The sequence below is a fragment of the Stegodyphus dumicola genome, chromosome 11, assembly GCF_044657685.1.
Source record: "Stegodyphus dumicola isolate Sdum_Otavi_A_Nest chromosome 11, ASM4465768v1".
In the NCBI taxonomy this organism is placed as follows: domain Eukaryota; kingdom Metazoa; phylum Arthropoda; class Arachnida; order Araneae; family Eresidae; genus Stegodyphus; species Stegodyphus dumicola.
Window position 1 is genome coordinate 107,527,962 of NC_140778.1, and position 18,712 is coordinate 107,546,673.

General features: G+C 32.4%; 1 protein-coding gene across 1 annotated transcript in view; it reads left to right on the top strand.

The window, feature by feature from the left end:
- Positions 1 to 18,712, top strand: part of LOC118183583 (AMP deaminase 2-like) — a 71,497-nt gene that overhangs the window by 8,970 nt on the left and 43,815 nt on the right. Inside the window, exons 3-5 of the mRNA XM_085827060.1 lie at positions 9,770 to 9,986; positions 14,885 to 15,020; positions 17,520 to 17,700. Coding sequence (XP_085683186.1) covers positions 9,770 to 9,986; positions 14,885 to 15,020; positions 17,520 to 17,700 — 534 coding nt within the window. The remainder of the gene's footprint in view (positions 1 to 9,769; positions 9,987 to 14,884; positions 15,021 to 17,519; positions 17,701 to 18,712) is intronic.

Below are 18,712 nucleotides of genomic sequence, written 5' to 3' on the forward strand. Positions count from 1 at the left end.
CCAATTTTGCAGTTAATATTTATCATGATTAAGCAGTTTTGTTACATAAAATTTCTAGCATAAGTGTAATTCGGCTAGTAGATTGTTGGAAAAAGTGTTGAATAAATAAAAAGAAACATGTCTTTACTTTGTGAAGACAAAATGGCAGCGAAAAAAAAATAGAGGTTTGCTGTAGCAGAGTTGGTCGCCAAATTTTTGCCAAAAAATCGCCAAGTTACCATAATCCAAAGATCAACCAGCCATATTTTTTTTCTTGATGTCTTGGAATGCCAAAAAATAGAATGTATGTTTTATCACTAGTTATGATTTTATAAATTATGTGGTAATCATTAAGTAACAGTAATGTAGCTAGGGTGGGGCAAAGAGGATATCCGTCCCTGGGTGCAGCATCCCGGGGGGGGCACCAAATTGATGCTACAGTATTTTAGAAAGAATGAAATGTTTTATGTTCTTGGCACACAGAAAGGGCAAAAATTTTCAGTTGTCCCTGGGCACTGAAAACCCTAGCTATACGTCTGTTAAGTAATATTAGGTTTTCAATACCGATTCTGACATGTTCCTGGTTTTGGAGACTCTATGAGGAATTAATTTCTTCTAATGCAGTTTTTAATGAATAATTTTACATAGAGCTGTGGATGCAATGTTTAGTTCTTTTTGCATCATTTGAAAGGTCCAACAATTTTTTATATAGCCAACAAATTTTCTGGGACCGTAGTTGATAAAGTCCTGAAAATGACAAAGGACTTCCTGTACGTTCTTCATCCAGGGCAGAATTTTGACCATTATGGAAAATTCTTAAACCTTCTGAATATAGTGGCATGAGTTGGAATTTTATTTCCATATGCTAACTGTACATGCTGAAGGGATTCTTCTCAATTTAATCCCACCTTTATAATCATAGAAAATCATAGCGTGATTATGCTCTTGTGTTAGTTCCATTTTACCTTCATTTAAAAAATATTTTACAATAGATAAATTGCAATTATTGCCGCAAATCGTCATATGTAGACATAAGAGTTCAAATTTACATATCTAACAAATAGTCTTTTAGCCCATACTGTCTGCTTCTATCTTAAAAATTTAAGAATTACCTACATGTTTGTTTACTCAGTGGTAAATATGTATAGTAATGTATGATGAGTAACATATTGCTTTGCTTTATGAAAAAGCAGTGTATTTTGGAAACTGACAATGAACTAAAAAGTCATTCATATCTCTCTCTCTCTATATATATATTTGCACTGCTTGTATGTAATTTCACTAGGCTCCATTAGTATCGCAAAAGTGTAAAAAATGTAAATATTCTGCAATAGGCACAGAGTGCCAAGAGACTGTGACTTCAAATGCTAATTTAAATATAAAAATGGAATTTAATATTACTTGGCTACCAGGTTTATTCTTCAGTATGAATTACACCAAACAACATTGCTGCATTTCTATGTCTCAGTATTCCTACATTAATGCTTCTCTGAAATTTGCTTTTATTACACATATACAGTCAAAAGTCGTTAATTCGGACACCCATAATTTGGAATGATCTATAATCCGGACCTCAAAGCTAAAAACTTTCTGTGCATGCGCCGCGTTGACACATGCGCATAGGCGTTTACACGTGTTTGTAAGACCTTTACGACTGCGCATATGCGTGTGCGCAAGTGCAGGATATGTTTTCACGTGCACGTTTAATGTATAACGGACGGTATAAGATAAAATTATCTAATTATCTATTTCAGTTAATGTTGATGATTGCGTTGTTCCTTAATCTTCAAATTGGATGTGGCTTATTATTTTTTGCAGACTGTAAGAACTATTTTATAAAAGCAAACTTGAACTTTCGATTATGTCAAATAGAATTTCCGATGCTGGAGCTCCCAAAGGATCTACAAAACGAAAGTATGTTTCGATGTCCGTCAAACAAAAAGTAGAATTGCTGCAAAAAATGGATAAAGACATGAAGAAGGTGACAGAGAGGTTAGTGAAAATGAAAAAATTTTGATTGACAAGTTAGTCGGTATTCTCGGCACAGCAATTACGGGACTTGAACAGCGGAACTTTGTAACTGAACAAGAAATTATGCCTGTTTATAGATAGAAATAAAGAGAAAGTGTTATCACATAAAACGAAGCAACTTGAACAACTTACATTGAAAGAAGTGTTTAATAAAGTAAACAAATATTAAGCTTTTTTTTTTTTTTTTTTTTTTTTTTGTAAATTTTGGTACCCTTTAGGTCATAATTGTTCTTTATTTGATAAATTACGGTTTCATATTTTTAATTTTAGAATTTCTGCATGCCATCTTACAAGATTTAAACTGATGATCTATAATCCGGAAAAATCGATAATCCGGAATCACCGAAGTCCCAACGAGTCCGGATTAACGACTTTTGACTGTACCATAATTTCAAGTAGATAGCCGCCCTGACATATATGCAGCACAGATGATAATTGACTGAAAAAAATGAAAGTTACCTCACTGCTGTATATGCCGCAGCAAAGCATTCTGAACATGGCACTTAATATTAATTTATTCATCCCTGCCATATTGATATAATCATCACCAATAACATTTTGTAACATTTACAACATAAATGTAATCAGTGATATGTAAATAAATAAGGAAGAAACATCTTAACCTTGAACTTGCCGAAAACGAACTCTGATGATCTGTAACGGATATGATTTTTACAGGTTCAATAAACTTCGGTTATCACTATAAATTACCATATTATGAAAAAGAATATGTAAATTAGATGAAAAAAACAGAATTTTTCTAATTAAATTATATTTTTTATACAAAACCTTCAAAATCCGACTCGTGGATGTCAGATTTAAATAAATTTAACAAATGACCATCAAGGTCAGTTTCATCATTCTGTTCTAAATCACTTCTTTCAGCGTCACTATCTTCACTTTCATTTTCTTTTTCGATGATTTCCAATTTAATGAAAGCCGATACGATCAAATCAGCTCGGACTGATTGCCATGCTTTATCGACCCATAAGGCAGCCTCCTCATGCGAAGCTTTTCTCATTCGTCCGGAATTTGTGAAGGAATAGAGTCCAGTTTGCATCCATTCCTCTCACTGCTTTCATAGTTCATGCTTGAAAATTCTATTGATAGTCAGATCTAGCTACTGTAAAATTTTTGTAAGGTCACCTGGTATCACTGAGACTTTGGTGCTAAGTTTTTTTGCTTCAGAATCTTCCCATATCCACTAAATAAGATCACATTGAATCCAGAACAATGAGTCCTAGTGGTTGGAAAAAAGCACCTTTCCTTTTTCGATAAATTTCTGTCAGCCAAAACGACATCACTTCTTCGCACATCCATCCTTTTTCATTGCCGCCAATAATGACTCTTTTAGGGAAGTTTCCTTTCATAATTGTTTTTCTTTTGAAAATTATCAAAGGGGTTAACTTTTCTCCATTGGTGACACAACCCAAAACACAAGTAAAAGAAGTCTTTTCATTCCGGGTTGTTAACACTAAAATAGTTTTTTTCACCTATTAAATGAACAGTTCTTCTCAGAGGACTTTGATTTTCTTAGGTGTGCACTCCAATAAATCTTTTTTTCAAGCGAGTCTATGGGAAGCTTTTGTCCAACTGTTGATTTGGTCCTGACAGATAATTTCTTTTGCTTCATGTATCTGAAACACCAATTAGGTCCTCCAACAAAATTTTTAATGCTCATTTGTCAAGCAATTACCTTTGCTTAAAGGCGAATTCTAACTGTTGATACTGGTAATCCACTTTATCTTTGCTCTATTGTCCATTTCTCTAAATTGTCTTCCAAGACAGGCCAGGTTATGACACCAGTTTGACAAGATCCTTTATTCTCAGGCATTTTCTTTCATTCTTCGTTTGGACTTCCACCGCTTCATCAACTTGAAATTCTTTGGCCGTATTGCTATTTCCAATTTCGATCGCTTTCTTCACTGCCTAAAGCTTAAAAGTAGCTGTAAACTTTTTCTTCGAGTAGGAGCTATAATAATAGAATATTGCAGTGAATTCTTACCGTTTCGCTCCTGCATTATTTACGATCTGAACTAGCAAAGTTTTAAGGACAGAGGAAAAATGAAATTCCCTCAGATATGCCACAGACCTAAATTTTCAACTTTTTTTTTTAAACATGTATAAGCAGTGGCTTATCTACTTAAAATTACTATATATGATGATCTTGTTGGTAAAGTGCTTAATGAAAAATAACTGCATACTATTGAATCTTGATTTAAATTGGAAATATGGGTATTTATGATTGCAGAATGTTATCTACAGTCAGCCACTTAATATCATTATTTGAATGTTCTCGAAAAGACTGATTGCTTGGAAAGAGGGATATAAAATTCTTATATTCTGTCACCTAGGTTGCTGTCAATCAAAATAGGTTGGAAGTAAAAAAAAGTTGGTCCTTGCATACCTTGTATAGTATAACAATCTAATTCATTGCTAATTTTACATTAGATACTCATTTGCACTCAGTGTAAAACTCATAAATTAGATGTATATTTTTACTCTCTTGATAATACGAGGGCTATCCAGAAAGTAGATTACGTTTTGGAATAAAAAAATAAAGTATAGGAAACAAATTTTATTATATACAGATGAAAGCCACACTCAAATACGACTTTTCTACATAGTCACCATACAAATTAAGGCATTTATCGTAGCGATGTACGAGCTTGGAAATTCCTTCGTCGAAAAATTCGGCCGCCTGCACCTTCAACCACTTCGTTACCTCTTCTTGCAGCTGTGCGTCGTCATCAAAACGCTGCATAGCCAGCCACTTCTTCATTGCTGGGAATAGGTGGAAGTCGCTCGGTGCCAGGTCGGGACTGTACGGCGGATGAGGAAACAACTCCCACTTAAAAGATTCAAGAACTTTACGAGTGACATTTGCCGTGTGGGGCCGGGCGTTGTCGTGAATCAACAAGATCTTAGAGCTCAACATTCCTCTGCGCTTGTTTTGAATTGCTCTTCTGAGTTTTTGGAGAGTTTGGCAATACCTTTGAGAGTTTATTGTAGTGCCTCTTTCCAGGAAGTCCACCAAAATTACACCTTTTCTGTCCCAAAAAACAGTCGCCATCATCTTCCTTGCCGACATTGTTTGCATGCATTTCTTGGGTTTTTGGGGAGAACTTGTGTGCCCCCACTGCATTGATTGCAATTTCGTTTCACAGTTCACATGTTTCACCCATGTTTCGTCACCAGTAACGATGCGATCGAGTAAAGAGTCACCATCCTTATGGTAAGCGTCCAAAAAGTTCAACGCTGCAGCCATTCGCTGATTTTTGTGGTCCTCTGTCAAGATTTTTGGAATCCATCTTGCACAAAACTTGTGGTAACCAAGCTTTTCGCTGATGATTTCGTGCAACAAACTTTGCGAAATTTGTGGAAAACTCAAAGAAAGTTCCGTTATTGTGAAATTTCGATTTTCACGGACTTTAGCATCGACTTTTTCGAGAAGTTCGGCGGTCACTATGCTGGGTCTCCCACTTCGATCTTCGTCGTGAACATTGGTTCGGCCATTTTGAAATCTTATGACCCACTGACGCACTCCACCTTCAGTGATAATGTTGTCCCCATACACTTCACGAAGCTGCCGATAGATTTCTATCGGTTTACAGTTTTTTGCAGTCAGAAACCTTATTACTGAGCGCACCTCGCAGCTCGCGGGATTTTCAATTAACGCAGACATTTCAAACCGTCACAGTATCTGAACGGAGCACAGCACGAACCTCTCACTATCACGGCTAGATGCAGACTGAGCTGCGCAACGCTCTGACCCCAAGATGGCCGCGCTAGCCCCGCCCCTAGCGGACACGTAATCTACTTCCTGGATGGCCCTCGTACATTCTGTTTACATGATATAAACCTGTGAGTGTAACCATAGAAAAATAGTGTTTAACACTAAACATGTGTATAAATTCTAAAAGTAATTTCTGCAAGATTTAAATTTATGCTTTTAATGTAGCATAACTAAGAATGGAATAGCGAGGTCATTATCTTTTATAGCTTTGTGGAATTGTCTTTTAGTATGGTAGAGTCCCGCAAATTGGACTCTGATATCTCGACATTCTGTCTAACTCGACAACATTTTAGGAACTTTTTTAAGATATCTCTAGGCCAAACAGAGCAAATATTATATACAGTACATATAATTATTATTTATGCATATGTTTTTCATGTTTTGTTCAAAGATTTGAGTTTTCTTTTTCTCTAATTTTTTGCCATTTTCACATTGTGCCATTAATTCTTGGAACTGCCTAACAAATTTCAAGGTATGTTGTAATACTTGGCAAAGCTGTTTGTTTCTTTTGAAGATACAAAGAAAGTCAGGTAGTAGCTGCCTCACATTCGTTTCTATGGTTGCGAAATGTTAGGAGACTTGTCTGAGGTTTTATGATTGTATCTTATTGCAAACTAAACTCGCACCAGTTCATTGCGGGTATAATTCACATCCAGGCGTATAAGTGTTAACATATTTTTGGGAATTTTTGATATTCTGTGAAGTGAAAATGTAGTTTGAAAAGATAAGAAAGCAAACTAACATGACAATGGAAATGAAACTATATAACCCTAAACAGATTGAACAAAGTGGGAAAGCGTAAACGAAATTACCATGGATTTAGCATTTTGATCAACTACTTTGATAGGGTGGAAGAAGAAGAGGTCCAAAATCGAGTCTTGGTATGTGAAAAGAGCATATACAGATAATTTAAAGGAAAGAAAAAGTATGAAAGGTGGTTTGTAAGAAAAATTGAGCATGATGCTTTATTTGTGGTTCTGCTAACAAAGAGAACAGGAAACACCCATTTCAGGACCAATTTTACAAGAGAAAGCCCTAAACTTTTATGATGAATTTCAAGAAGGAGAGCTTAGATTTACTGCTTGTGAAGGCTGGCTCAACAGATAGAAAAGACGGTACGGCATCAGGCAGTTAAACACTTGTGGGTAAAAGCTATCTGCTAACTTAGGAAATGCTGCAATATTCAAGGATAATTTCCACAAACTAATTGAAAAGGAGGGTATGTCTGGAGATCAAATTTATAATTGTGATGAGGTTACAAAATAAGCAAGGAGAAAGTCACAATCTTTGCATGCAGCAATGCAACAGGCAGCCATAAGCTCAAATTTTTGTTTATAGGCAAATCAAAAAAATCGCCAGGTGTTTAAAAACATAAAAATGCAAACTAATGGGACCAAAACCAACTATGATCAACCTGTTTGGTACCGAAATCAGTCAAACACATGGTTGAATGGCACATTATTTAATGATTGGTTTCATCAGCAGTTCATTGCATCGACAGAAAAGTTTAAAAAAAAAAAAAAAAAAAAAAAATTTAAAAATATGCCAACAAAAGCAATTCTCATTCTATACAATGCCTCATCCCATCCTGATGCAGAACACTTCCGAGATGAAGATATAAGAGCCATATTTCTCCATCCTAGCATAACTTCAGTGTGTCAGCCAATGGACCAGGACATTTTAGAGGCATTGAAGAAAAAATACAGACAAAGTTCTTTCATCTCTTGCCTTAGCCATGGAGGAAGGGTGTGATATGATCTAGAAACTGAAGAAAAAGATATGTTGGATGGATATCTTATTCTTGGAGTGAAATTAAGAGATAGCTTCTTTCATTCCTGGATCATTCAGGAAATGAATTTCACAAAAGCAGAGATGAGACAGAGCATTGTGAAATAGTTGACTTACTTGAGAAAATTCCAGGCGCAAAGAAGTTATTGATGGTAATGGTTGAAGAACGGATGGAGCAAAATGAAAGTTGTGAAATTTTAGGACATGCAGAAATAGTTGCACTGGTGAAAGACAGTGGGGATAAAAATGAAGATGAATCAGAAGACAACAGAAAAGCTAAAATGACCCATAGTGAAGGACTGAAGGCCGCTGAAGGAATGCTTTGTTATATGAAGGAGCAAGGTGCATCTGGTATTGACATTGTGATCCTCTGTCACCTATGGGATGAAGCTGCATCATGACGGAATGAATGTGAGAGATAATCTACCATCACACAATATTTTCCTACCAAGAACTACTAATAATTTTTCTTCATTTTACATGCAAGTTTTTTACTCAATAATCTTAAGATATTGGTTCTTTTTATGACTCCTATTGTGCTAGAACTTGACATCAAAAATCAACATTAATATGCTGTATATTTCTGTGTCCAATATTGTGCAAAAAATGTCTTGAGTAATTTACAATTAAATATTAAGATTTCTGAAAAACTCGCCCCTTATTCTGTAAAACTCGACTTTTCGGAAACTCGATGGTCTCTCGGTCCACATTATGTCGAGTTTAGGGAATCCTGCTGTAACTAATTCTGTCAGATTTGTTACCAAGTTTTTCAAATTAAGGGCAAATATAGAATTTTGATAAGCTAAGTAAATGCTGGATTCCATTTTTTATTATGACGAAAAATGATCTTAATTAAACTTAATAGAATAACTATTCAACTGATATAAAATCATAATTTATATTGAAACTTTAAAGGATTCACAAATTTTATAAGTAGCTGGTTTTCCATTTAAAAATTTTAATTGAAATGTAAAAACTCATCTTAATAAACTCGTAATTCAGCTTGTAATAATCATTACTTATTTTTTTTTTTTAAATTTATGCAGCAAATTTAATTTTTGTATTCTGAAACTGAAATGCAAACAAAAATGTTATAGTAAGTTATCTTATGTTTTTTGTCTATAGTTATTATTTTTTTGTTTTATTAATCCTTTTTTAATCCTTTGTTAATTTAATAAATTGTATTGGTTTAAATTTAAGAAAATACTATTAGCAGTAATTTTATTTTTAGCAGTAATTTTTTGGTACTCTTCCATTGTGTACCTGCCATACATGTTGGCAGTACTTTCTAACTAATACATATGTGTGTTTAATTGTTCTTGTTTACCCACACCCCCACACATTACCAACTTTTTTATAGTTTTATATGTTTTTAGACCATTCTTTTTAACATTTTCAAATGGGATTAAAACTTTATATCAAGCAGTATTTTGCCCAAATAGTGCTAGAAGTTAAAATCTTAAATATTGTACTTTCGGTAGAAAAATTTCTCTAATGATTTGCGTAATATATTTCTTTTTATACCAATAAGCAAGGACATTCAGATTACATTTTATTTAAAAAAAAAAAAAAAGCTAGATTGTGGAGTGGTGAATTCCTTTCAATTTCTGTGATGACAGAAAATGAAATTTTTTTTTTTTTTTTTTTTTCTTTCTCACATTTCTGGAGATGTTGATAAAAGGAAACGAAGTATCCAAAATCTTCATATCCCTTTGGAAGGGTTTGATCAAAATCGAGATAGAGTTAGGCATATAAATGTTTTTGTGTTCTGCCTTAATTAAGTCTCTTCCCCCCTCTCAGTTCTATAATTGAGATGATACCTCAATTCACACAGTTTATTCTAAAATACCACCTGACTACTGTATCAGTAAACACTGATTAATTATTAGAAATTTGATTTTGAAAATTCCTGATGTTTATGAAGTACTATGCTATGATTTTGTAAGCAAGTAGCATCTAATCCTTATTTTTTAATCGTCTTGCATTACATTAAGGAATTATTTTCAAGTGAATGTTTATTTCTTGTATTAGTCATTGAAATATCATTTATAGAACATATTAAAATTTGCATTTTCAAATGACTTTTATGTATGTGCATGAGTGTGAAGAATATTCAAGTTTTACTTTCTTTTTAAGCTAAAGTCTTCCATGTTTGATTTACTTTTTTACTTAAAGGTGAATCTGGGGACTATGTTGCTAGGGATTTTAAAGTTTTGGATATTGTGACACCTGATGATGAAGATGAAGATTTTAAAGAAGCTGCTAAGACTATAATACACCATTCTCAAGAGAATGCCATGAAAAATGAGATTTCAGCTCCTTATGAGCTTCCACACTTCCCTATCGAAGTTCATGAAACAAGGAAAGCTATTCAGAAAAAATTATGTACCAGGTAATGTTTAAAATAATTTTATATAGAAAATTATGTACCAGGTAATGTTTAAAAAAATTTTATGTAGAAAATTCTACTTTTCATGTGCTTCTTTTTATGTATTATGGATATGATTCAGTAATTAGGAAACAAAATGCACAGACATGTGAAAAGGACTTGGCTTACACATGTAAAAAAAATCTGGTAGTGATAATTATAATCTTCTTCTCTAGTATATACAGTCAAAAGTCGTTAATCCGGACTCGTCGGGACTTCGTCGATTCTGGATTATAGATCATCAGTTTAAATCTGGTAAGATGGCATGCAAAAATTGTAAAATTAAAAATATGAAACCGTAATTTATGAAATAAAGAACAATTATGATCTAAAGGGTATCAAAATTTACAAAAAGAAAAAGCTTAATATTTATTTATTTACTTTATTAAATATATCTTTCAATGTAAGTTGTTTAAGTTGCTTCGGTTCATGTGATAATACTTTCTCTTTAATTCTATTAAACAGACATAATTTCTTGTTTAGTTACTAAGTTCCGCTGTTCAAGTCCTATAATTGCTGTGTCGAGAATGCAGACTAATTTTGTCAATCGAAATTTTTTCATTTTCAATAACCTCTGTGTCACTTTCTTCACTATCGGAAGCGAATTATAATGAGGAGGAACTTGATTTAAATAATATCAAAGACGGAGTACATCGAGATGAAATACTACATTTAGTAAGGAATTATAAGCCAAATAAAATAAAAACATCTGCCCTGAAGATAAGGATAGTGCTGACAGATCAACTTCCAATTCATTGCGTGCCGCGTCGTTTCCCTCCCCCCGCAGAGCAGTGTGAAATTGATAAACATATTTCGGAATGATTAGATAATCAAAGGATATGCCTTTATCCATTTTTTGCAGCAATTCCACTTTATGTTTAATGGGCTTCGAAATATACTTTTGCTTTGTGGATCCTTTACATATTAGTAAATATATATCAGAAATTCTATTTGACATAATCGAAAGTTCAAGCTTACTTTTATAAAATTGCTCTAACAGTCTGCAAAAAATAAGCCGGATCCAAATAGAAGATTAAGGAACAACGCAATCTGCAACATTAACTGAATTAGATAATTTTAGCTTAGCTTATACCATCCGTTATGCATTAAACACGCATGCATAAACGTATTATGCGCATGCGCACACACATATTCGCAGCCGTAAAAGTCTTACGCGCATGCGTCAAAGCGACGCATGTGCAGAAAGTCTGTAGCTTTGAGGTCCGGATTATGGGTGTCCGAATTAACGACTTTTGACTGTATATATATGTAATATTTGCAGTAGATTGGCGTTGGAAATGTTGAAGCTTAGCAATCTGGTCATATTAGAGTCCGGGTGTGGTCGTTGCGGAGTGAGAAGGCATCCGAATTGAAGACATAGAAGAATTTAAGTTTTAAAACTCCATAGCTTTATTCACGTAAAATTGCAGATCATTATTTTTTCAGATTCTTCAAAAACTACATATTCAGTAATGATTTAAATTAAAATAAGGTTAAGATTAAGCTTTCGACATCATAATTCTAACAAAGGAAAAGAAGAAGCGACAGCGTAAGGTCTTATTGCAGCAATGGCAGGGAGCTGTGTCATGAAAAATGGCGCAAACTCTTCATTTATAGCAGTGTTTACGTAACATGCCAGAATGTTCTCAAAAGTACTGGTCTAGGGAGAAGATCCTGAAATTGCGGAAAGTTAGAGGTTGCCTGTTCGCATAGAGCAAAACTATCATATTTCTTATATTTTGCATATATATATATATAAAGATATGTATGCATATCTGTATGTATATATGTATGTGTGTGCCAATATATGTACGTACATAACACATACATCCAAACGTACATGCATGCATACATACATTTTGAAGTCCGGTCCCAATTATAGTAGAGTACTGTTACTTGTGTTTATTTTAAAATTGACAACTTGAACATGTATAATTTTATTTTTTATATTATTAATTTTATAAATCTGAAATTAAAAATGGGTAAAATGAAGACATTAAATTTAGAAACAAGATTTAAAATCGGTGATGTTGCTAAATGGTCTGTCATAAAGGAAGCTAGTAAAAAAGTCCAATACATATCAATAATATGGTTGATTTATTTTATGGAGTAATTACCATTTTAGAAAAGGGGAATAATTGGCAAAAGATAAAAAAATGAAGTAGGTAGACTTCATTTCATGAATATTTTAGTAACAATTGCTCCTGAAATTGAATAAAAAATTTATAACAATTTTTTGCAATAAAATTGGAAAAAACATAAGTAAAAATCTGTACTGTGGGTTGAACTAAAGTTGATAGATTAAGAATGAAAAAATAAGTTGCTATGAATTAATAAAGGGTTAAATTAGCTGAAATGAATAAACATATTTGCCTGAAATAAAAAACAGAATCAAAGTAAAATTTCTGCTTAGTACAGAAATTGATAACAATTTTTTTATAATCCCAAAGCTCACAGTTATAGATTCTCAAACTAAATGTCTGAAAATGCTCTGAAGCAGTAATATAGTAAAGCATAAATAATAAAAGTGTCAAAAAGAAGCAAAATTCCATATAAAAATATGGGGGAAGGAGACTTTTAAGATGCAATAGAACATAAACTGATGTATATCACAATTCTGCTTCATTACTTTTCATTAACAGACTCCAAAAGCCTTGAATAACAAAATAAAAATTGTAATCTCCAGTTATCTTTTTCTGAAAGATAATGGCACTGAAGACCAAAATTTTTTGGAACTGTAAATAGTTACCTCAGAAATGTATTTTGCAAAAAATTATTTTCATTAGATTTCATTTTAGCATGGTCCTAAAGAAGCTGAGATAATATTACATGAGTGCACCAATTGTAACTACAGCAGTATCATAAGAGAGGTAGATGTGAGCTAAACCTCCTTTCTCTATAGGTGGGGAAAAAATTCATACATAGTCAAAAATTTAAGACATAGGCCTCTGTTCAAGGGCAAAAGAAAAATCTCATTGTCAGTCAAATTTATATGATACTGAGATGCAGTATTTATTTGAAATGATCCATGTATAGTTATTTGGAGATAACATCTAACTTAGTTATTTGGAGATAGCATGCCCTTTAGTGTACCCAGCTGCTTTACAAAAGAATATTATTCCCAAACAATGTGCACTCAATATGTGTTTTTAATATTCTTTTTTTTTTTTCAGTGAGAAACTTAACCTGTATTTGTGATGAAAAAGTGTTTTTACATGCAGTTAGGAAAATGAAATTACAAACATTTGAAAATTTAGATCTTGTAATGAATAAGGAATTTTTTAAATAATATCATGATAAAAACATTTTATATAAAAAATTCATCGCAGGCTGTATCTATATTACATAATCATTTCAGTTAGATGTAAAATATTTCAGTATTTAAGAAAAGACTAAAAAATAATTTTCATATCATTTTCAGCGCCAGCAAGACTGTCTGGTATCAATGCAGGTCTTGCATATTGATGCAATATGGCAATTTTTTCCAAATAAAAAAGTAAATGTTACTTATTGGGTGCAAGTGTATTGGGCTTTCAGGTTTTTTTTTTTTTTTTTTTTCCAGAAAGATTCTCAAACTATTGATATTTATCATAAGTTGCTAGCCAATTTAAAATACAAATTTGAATTATTAAATAAGGATTATGTAATACATTAAATAATAAATCATTCTTCAGATCTTTCTGTAATTTTTTGTACTATACTCCCAAAGTATACAACGATCCATTTTCACTTTAAAAAGCATCAGAAAATTGTGTTGACTCGGTTTCGACAACAGTGGCTTTTGAGGAAATGCATTTCTTTAGTGTTCCCTTTAAAAACTTTCAGCAAAGTTCTATGTTCTTGCAGAAATTTTATTGTAGTTTCTTACATTGCTGGAAAATTCCACAAGTTCATATTTTAAAACTAAAGAAAAAAAATTTTTTTTCATGAAAACTGTTGGAATTTGGAATGCAACAAAAAACACATATGAAATGGCGGCATAGCTCAACTGAATGGTTGTTATGAGCATGGTTGCCTGAAGAATGGCTATACGCATGGTTGCCTGAAGAATGGAACATTCTGAAAATTTGGCGATTTGTATTCAGGTGGTTATGTTAATGCATATACCGACTTTTTAAAATCTTGAAACTGCATTGTTTTATATTGTTTTTAAATATGTGTTTATTGTTTTCTATACTTAAACAACTTTAATGCAAATCTTCCATGCAATTTTATATCTATAGCTTTAAATCACTCTTATGAAAAAACATTTACCCTATTTTGAAACAGTCATCCAAATGGGGGCATAAGAAATCAAAATGTGAAGTGTGAGATGGCATTTTGGGATGCAGACTTATTTATTAATTCAATGGAATATCATTCTTGGTCTCTTGTATTGATAAGGGGTGATATTACAAATTGTGTGTGCTTTAATATGAAATTAGGAGCTGGCCATCTTTATAAATTTATTACCTACTTTTCCTGGGTATATCTAATGTATGTCATTAATGAGGTCATTTTGAATTATGGAATATCTTATAATTAAAAAAGGATCAGAAGTATGCATGAACACCCCGTTTTTTCAAATCTGGTTTTCTGCAAGTGTTACAAATTATAGTGGACCACATAAGTATAACATGAAGTTGAATGTGTGTTGATCACTGTCAAGTATAAAGTGGTCTTTAATCCTAAAGAATCTTGCAACCTGTTGAGTAATCTTTTGGAAAAAATAGTCTGATTATTTATTTTCCAGAAGTTTACCAGTATGAATAAAACCCATATATGAAACATTAAATCCTATTAAAACTGAAGTACAGTACATTAAACATTTAAGTATGAATATATATCCATTTTTCAAAATGAATGTTACATTTTTCTTTCAGGGTGCAAAAAGAATTGGAAGAGAAGAAAAGCATTCTTGGTACCGAACCCGATGAAGACTTCATATCTCAGCTGAATGAATTTGATTATGTTCCTCATTACCAAAGAGTTGCTGTGAGTGGAGAGGATACATCTGGTGTATGTATATGTTTTGCAGATTTGTTGCATTAGTATACTATGAGGCAGTGCCAAAGTAAATTTTAGCAAATTAATTTTATTAATGAAGTTATTTAGCATTTTCTGCACGTGCATATAGCACTTATTTTACATGGGTTAGATCATAAATCTGAAAATTTTTTGTTTTAGATAAATATATGCTTTTGAGTATATGTTCTACTTTTGACATTAATTCTGAATATTTATGGCATATGCATAAATAAACTGCGCTCTTTTTCAAATCTGAGTTCATATTTTAATATATTGCTAAACCTCGTTGCAACTGGTTTGTGTATAATCTGCAGAAAGCAATGTATTCTTACAGTAGAAATGTATTCTTACAAATATCATTTGTAGAGATTTTCCTGGTAGGCAGAAAGGCAGAAACTATTAAAATGGATCCAAAATTTCATTTATAATACTTTTGATAACATAATTAGAAGATGTAGCACTGAGATTCAGTTTGGAGAAAGCTTATTTTTGCCTAAATCTAGAGTATAAGAGTTATTTCGAATGTAATTTTACCCATAGATATATAGCTGTATATCGAAATATTTTAAAAAGGAATTCTATCATTCTTCAGAAAATGTTTTGTCATTTATCTTTCTCTCCTTTCTGTAAGTGAATACGTGGTTTTTTTTTGGGGGGGGGAGTAGGGCGGATTTACGTATAAGCTACACAAGCTATAGCTTAATGCCCCCCCCCAAAATTAAAATATAGTATAAATAGTATTAAAAATATTATAACAGACTTGTATAAAGACCCCATATCCCAAATAGCTTAGGGCCTTATCAAGTCTAAATATTGCTCTGGGGAAGGGGGACTTTAGTTAACTCTTATTAAAATGGTTTGTAAACAACCACAGCTACTCCTCATTGAAAGTGGGGTTGCAAACGTGTTAGGTTTCAATCAGGTACTTCATGCAAAAGCAGCAGAATTGTTTTCCTTGCTCCCCCTCCCAAAATGAAACTTCAGATTTGCTTGAGATTTTAAGAAGCAAAATTATTTTTGATTGCATTATTTCCAAAAATTGGGCTCCTATTGCATAAAATTGTTTGATGAGGAAATTATTTCAGATGTATGAAACTTTAGATAATATATCCAGTAATGAGGAAACAGAAATTACTTAGGTGAAGAGTTTAACATTGAGCCAATGGTCTCTAAACTTCACATGAAAATAAAATTTTGTACTTTTGTATATAAAATATTGCCTTAGTTTAATATTTTAACATTGTAAATAAATTTATGTAGCACTTTAATTTTGTTTATATGTAGCACTTCTGCTGTGTATTTATACATGTACAGACAGTGTTTATAGGGGCTTAAAATTAGTTGGCCGAAAGAATCAAATGTTTTTCCCCTGATTTGAGTCCCAAGTTATACAAAAGACATTAAATTTACAATCTAGAAAAATTGAGCCTACTGAATATCTCAAGATATTTTGAACGACGGTTTTTTAAGCTCATAGTTGAGGAAACAGTTTAATGTGTTTCTTGTATTCTATTACAAATGAGTTCAAAACCTGCATCATGGATTTTAAGAGTGGTTGCACAAATCCATATAAAAGTCGTATCAGACTAAATGAGATAACACCAGCGGCAACCTGTAGCATTTCATGGAAACGTGCTTTTTTCAAATCCTCACTTATAATATTTATACTGAGATTTAATATGTTAATCTAAATGCTATTGGACAGTTCAGCTGACTGTAAAGTGAAGGAATTTGGAAGCAGAAGTAGGCAAGCAATAATGACTTCTATTTAGCATTTAAGCCAGGCTACCAAATGAGTATAGTAAACTAACTGTGTAAGTAGAATTCTTGGAAATGCTGAAGATGTTACTTGTTTTGCTTTTATAATTTCAAAAATTTACTGCCATATTAACTAGGCCTTTTATATATTTAGAGTAGAAGCACTACCAGTGCTGTCGTGTATATGGGATAAAACTAGAGGTAAATCACAAGAAGGTTTTATTAGAATGTAAATAATTCATATAATCCTGTTTAAAAGTAGCTAAATATCATGTTGGCTGTTGGTGCTTATTTTTGTCTCAACTGGTTAGGGTTAACATGATAAAAATGTCCTTTTTAAAATTTAAAACTTTCTTGTCAAAAGAATTCTGAAGGTGTTTTAAACTGGCAAGCCTCTGCAACTAATGGTATTAGAAAATCAACGTATATCTGTAAATTCTAATTATCTATTACTTTTCTTCTAATCCCATGCATTTAAAAAACTTTTGAACAATGCATAAAGTGTAATTTAAAAATGTGTGTATTTTTTATGATTTATTAATGTGGAAAATTTTTAGGCTGCTCTGTTAATATATAAAAAAAGTTAAATTTCATTAAATATGACTAAATAGCTTCAAATTTTATATATCTCGCTAATTTGAAAATTCTCAAAAGCTGTAATGAAGTAAAAATGTAACTATCTCAAAATTTTAGTTATATATATATATATATATATATTTGTGTTGATAAAAGGTTCCACTGGAAGATCTTCGACAAGCTTCACAACTTATACATGAAGCTCTTAAACTGCGGCAGCAATACATGTTTTATGCCAAACAATCATTTCCAACAGTAACTGCTCGTTTCCTGAAACCACATGCTCCTGAACAGATCTGCACGCCCAATGAATTATTATATGATGTAAGTTTTACTGGTAAGTATTAGTTAATGTTAATTTACTTTAATTCTTTTTAATTTGAATTGTCAAAGAAAGTTGAAAATTAAAGCTATCCCCCCTCCCTGAATTTGAACTCTTGCATGTACAATTCTGATTTTTTGTGCCTGGAACTTAAGATAAATCTGCGTATTTTCTCTTAAGGCATGCTGAGAAGAGATTTTGCTTCCTTGTACAAAGTAAAGGAAGTATTGGTAATTGCGAAAATTTTGAATATCTTATTTCAATGAAAATAAATATAAATTTTGACTGTTCTTGAATCCATTTGAGCAGTGTTTTTGCATGACATGTGGATGTGTAGACATAATAAAGATCTCTTTTTCCCAAAATGTATTTAAAATGGAATTAGAAGAGAGTCTCTGCCAACGTCTCTGACATACTCTGACATCATACATACGTGCATACATATGTATCTCGTATAATTCAAAAACAAGTACAGTCAAATACCGAAAACCCGCTGACCTGAAATCTACCAATTCCTGAAATCCGCATTGCTTTTCAAAATATAAACATTTAGTTTATAGGTTCCGGAAACCTCAACATGGAGTACGAAATATCAAAGAAAAAATACTTACTGGATAATGATGTCATAATTACCGAATAATAATGTGTCATAACGGAAATACCAAATTACTGACATCATGATATGAGTTTTTCCTCCTCCAATCTTCAACCAAGTAAGAAAGCAGATGATTCACTCAACTCTTTCATGTTCACGCTACATGTTGTTGTACTTTCTGAGCTTTGTTATTTCACGAGATTTAGTGATGTCATTTTCTTTTATCTGAATATTTTGTCGATAAATTAAGAATATTTTAAATTTCAGTGGCTTTTAATACAATGACAGATAAGAAATGCACTCGTGATTTTACTGCTTACAATGTTGAAAAACGTAAACATGTTGCACTGACGGTAATGAAAAAAGTGGAAATTCTCCTAAAGATGGAGGCAGGTGCTACTGTTCGGCTTATAGCAGAATCATATGGAATTG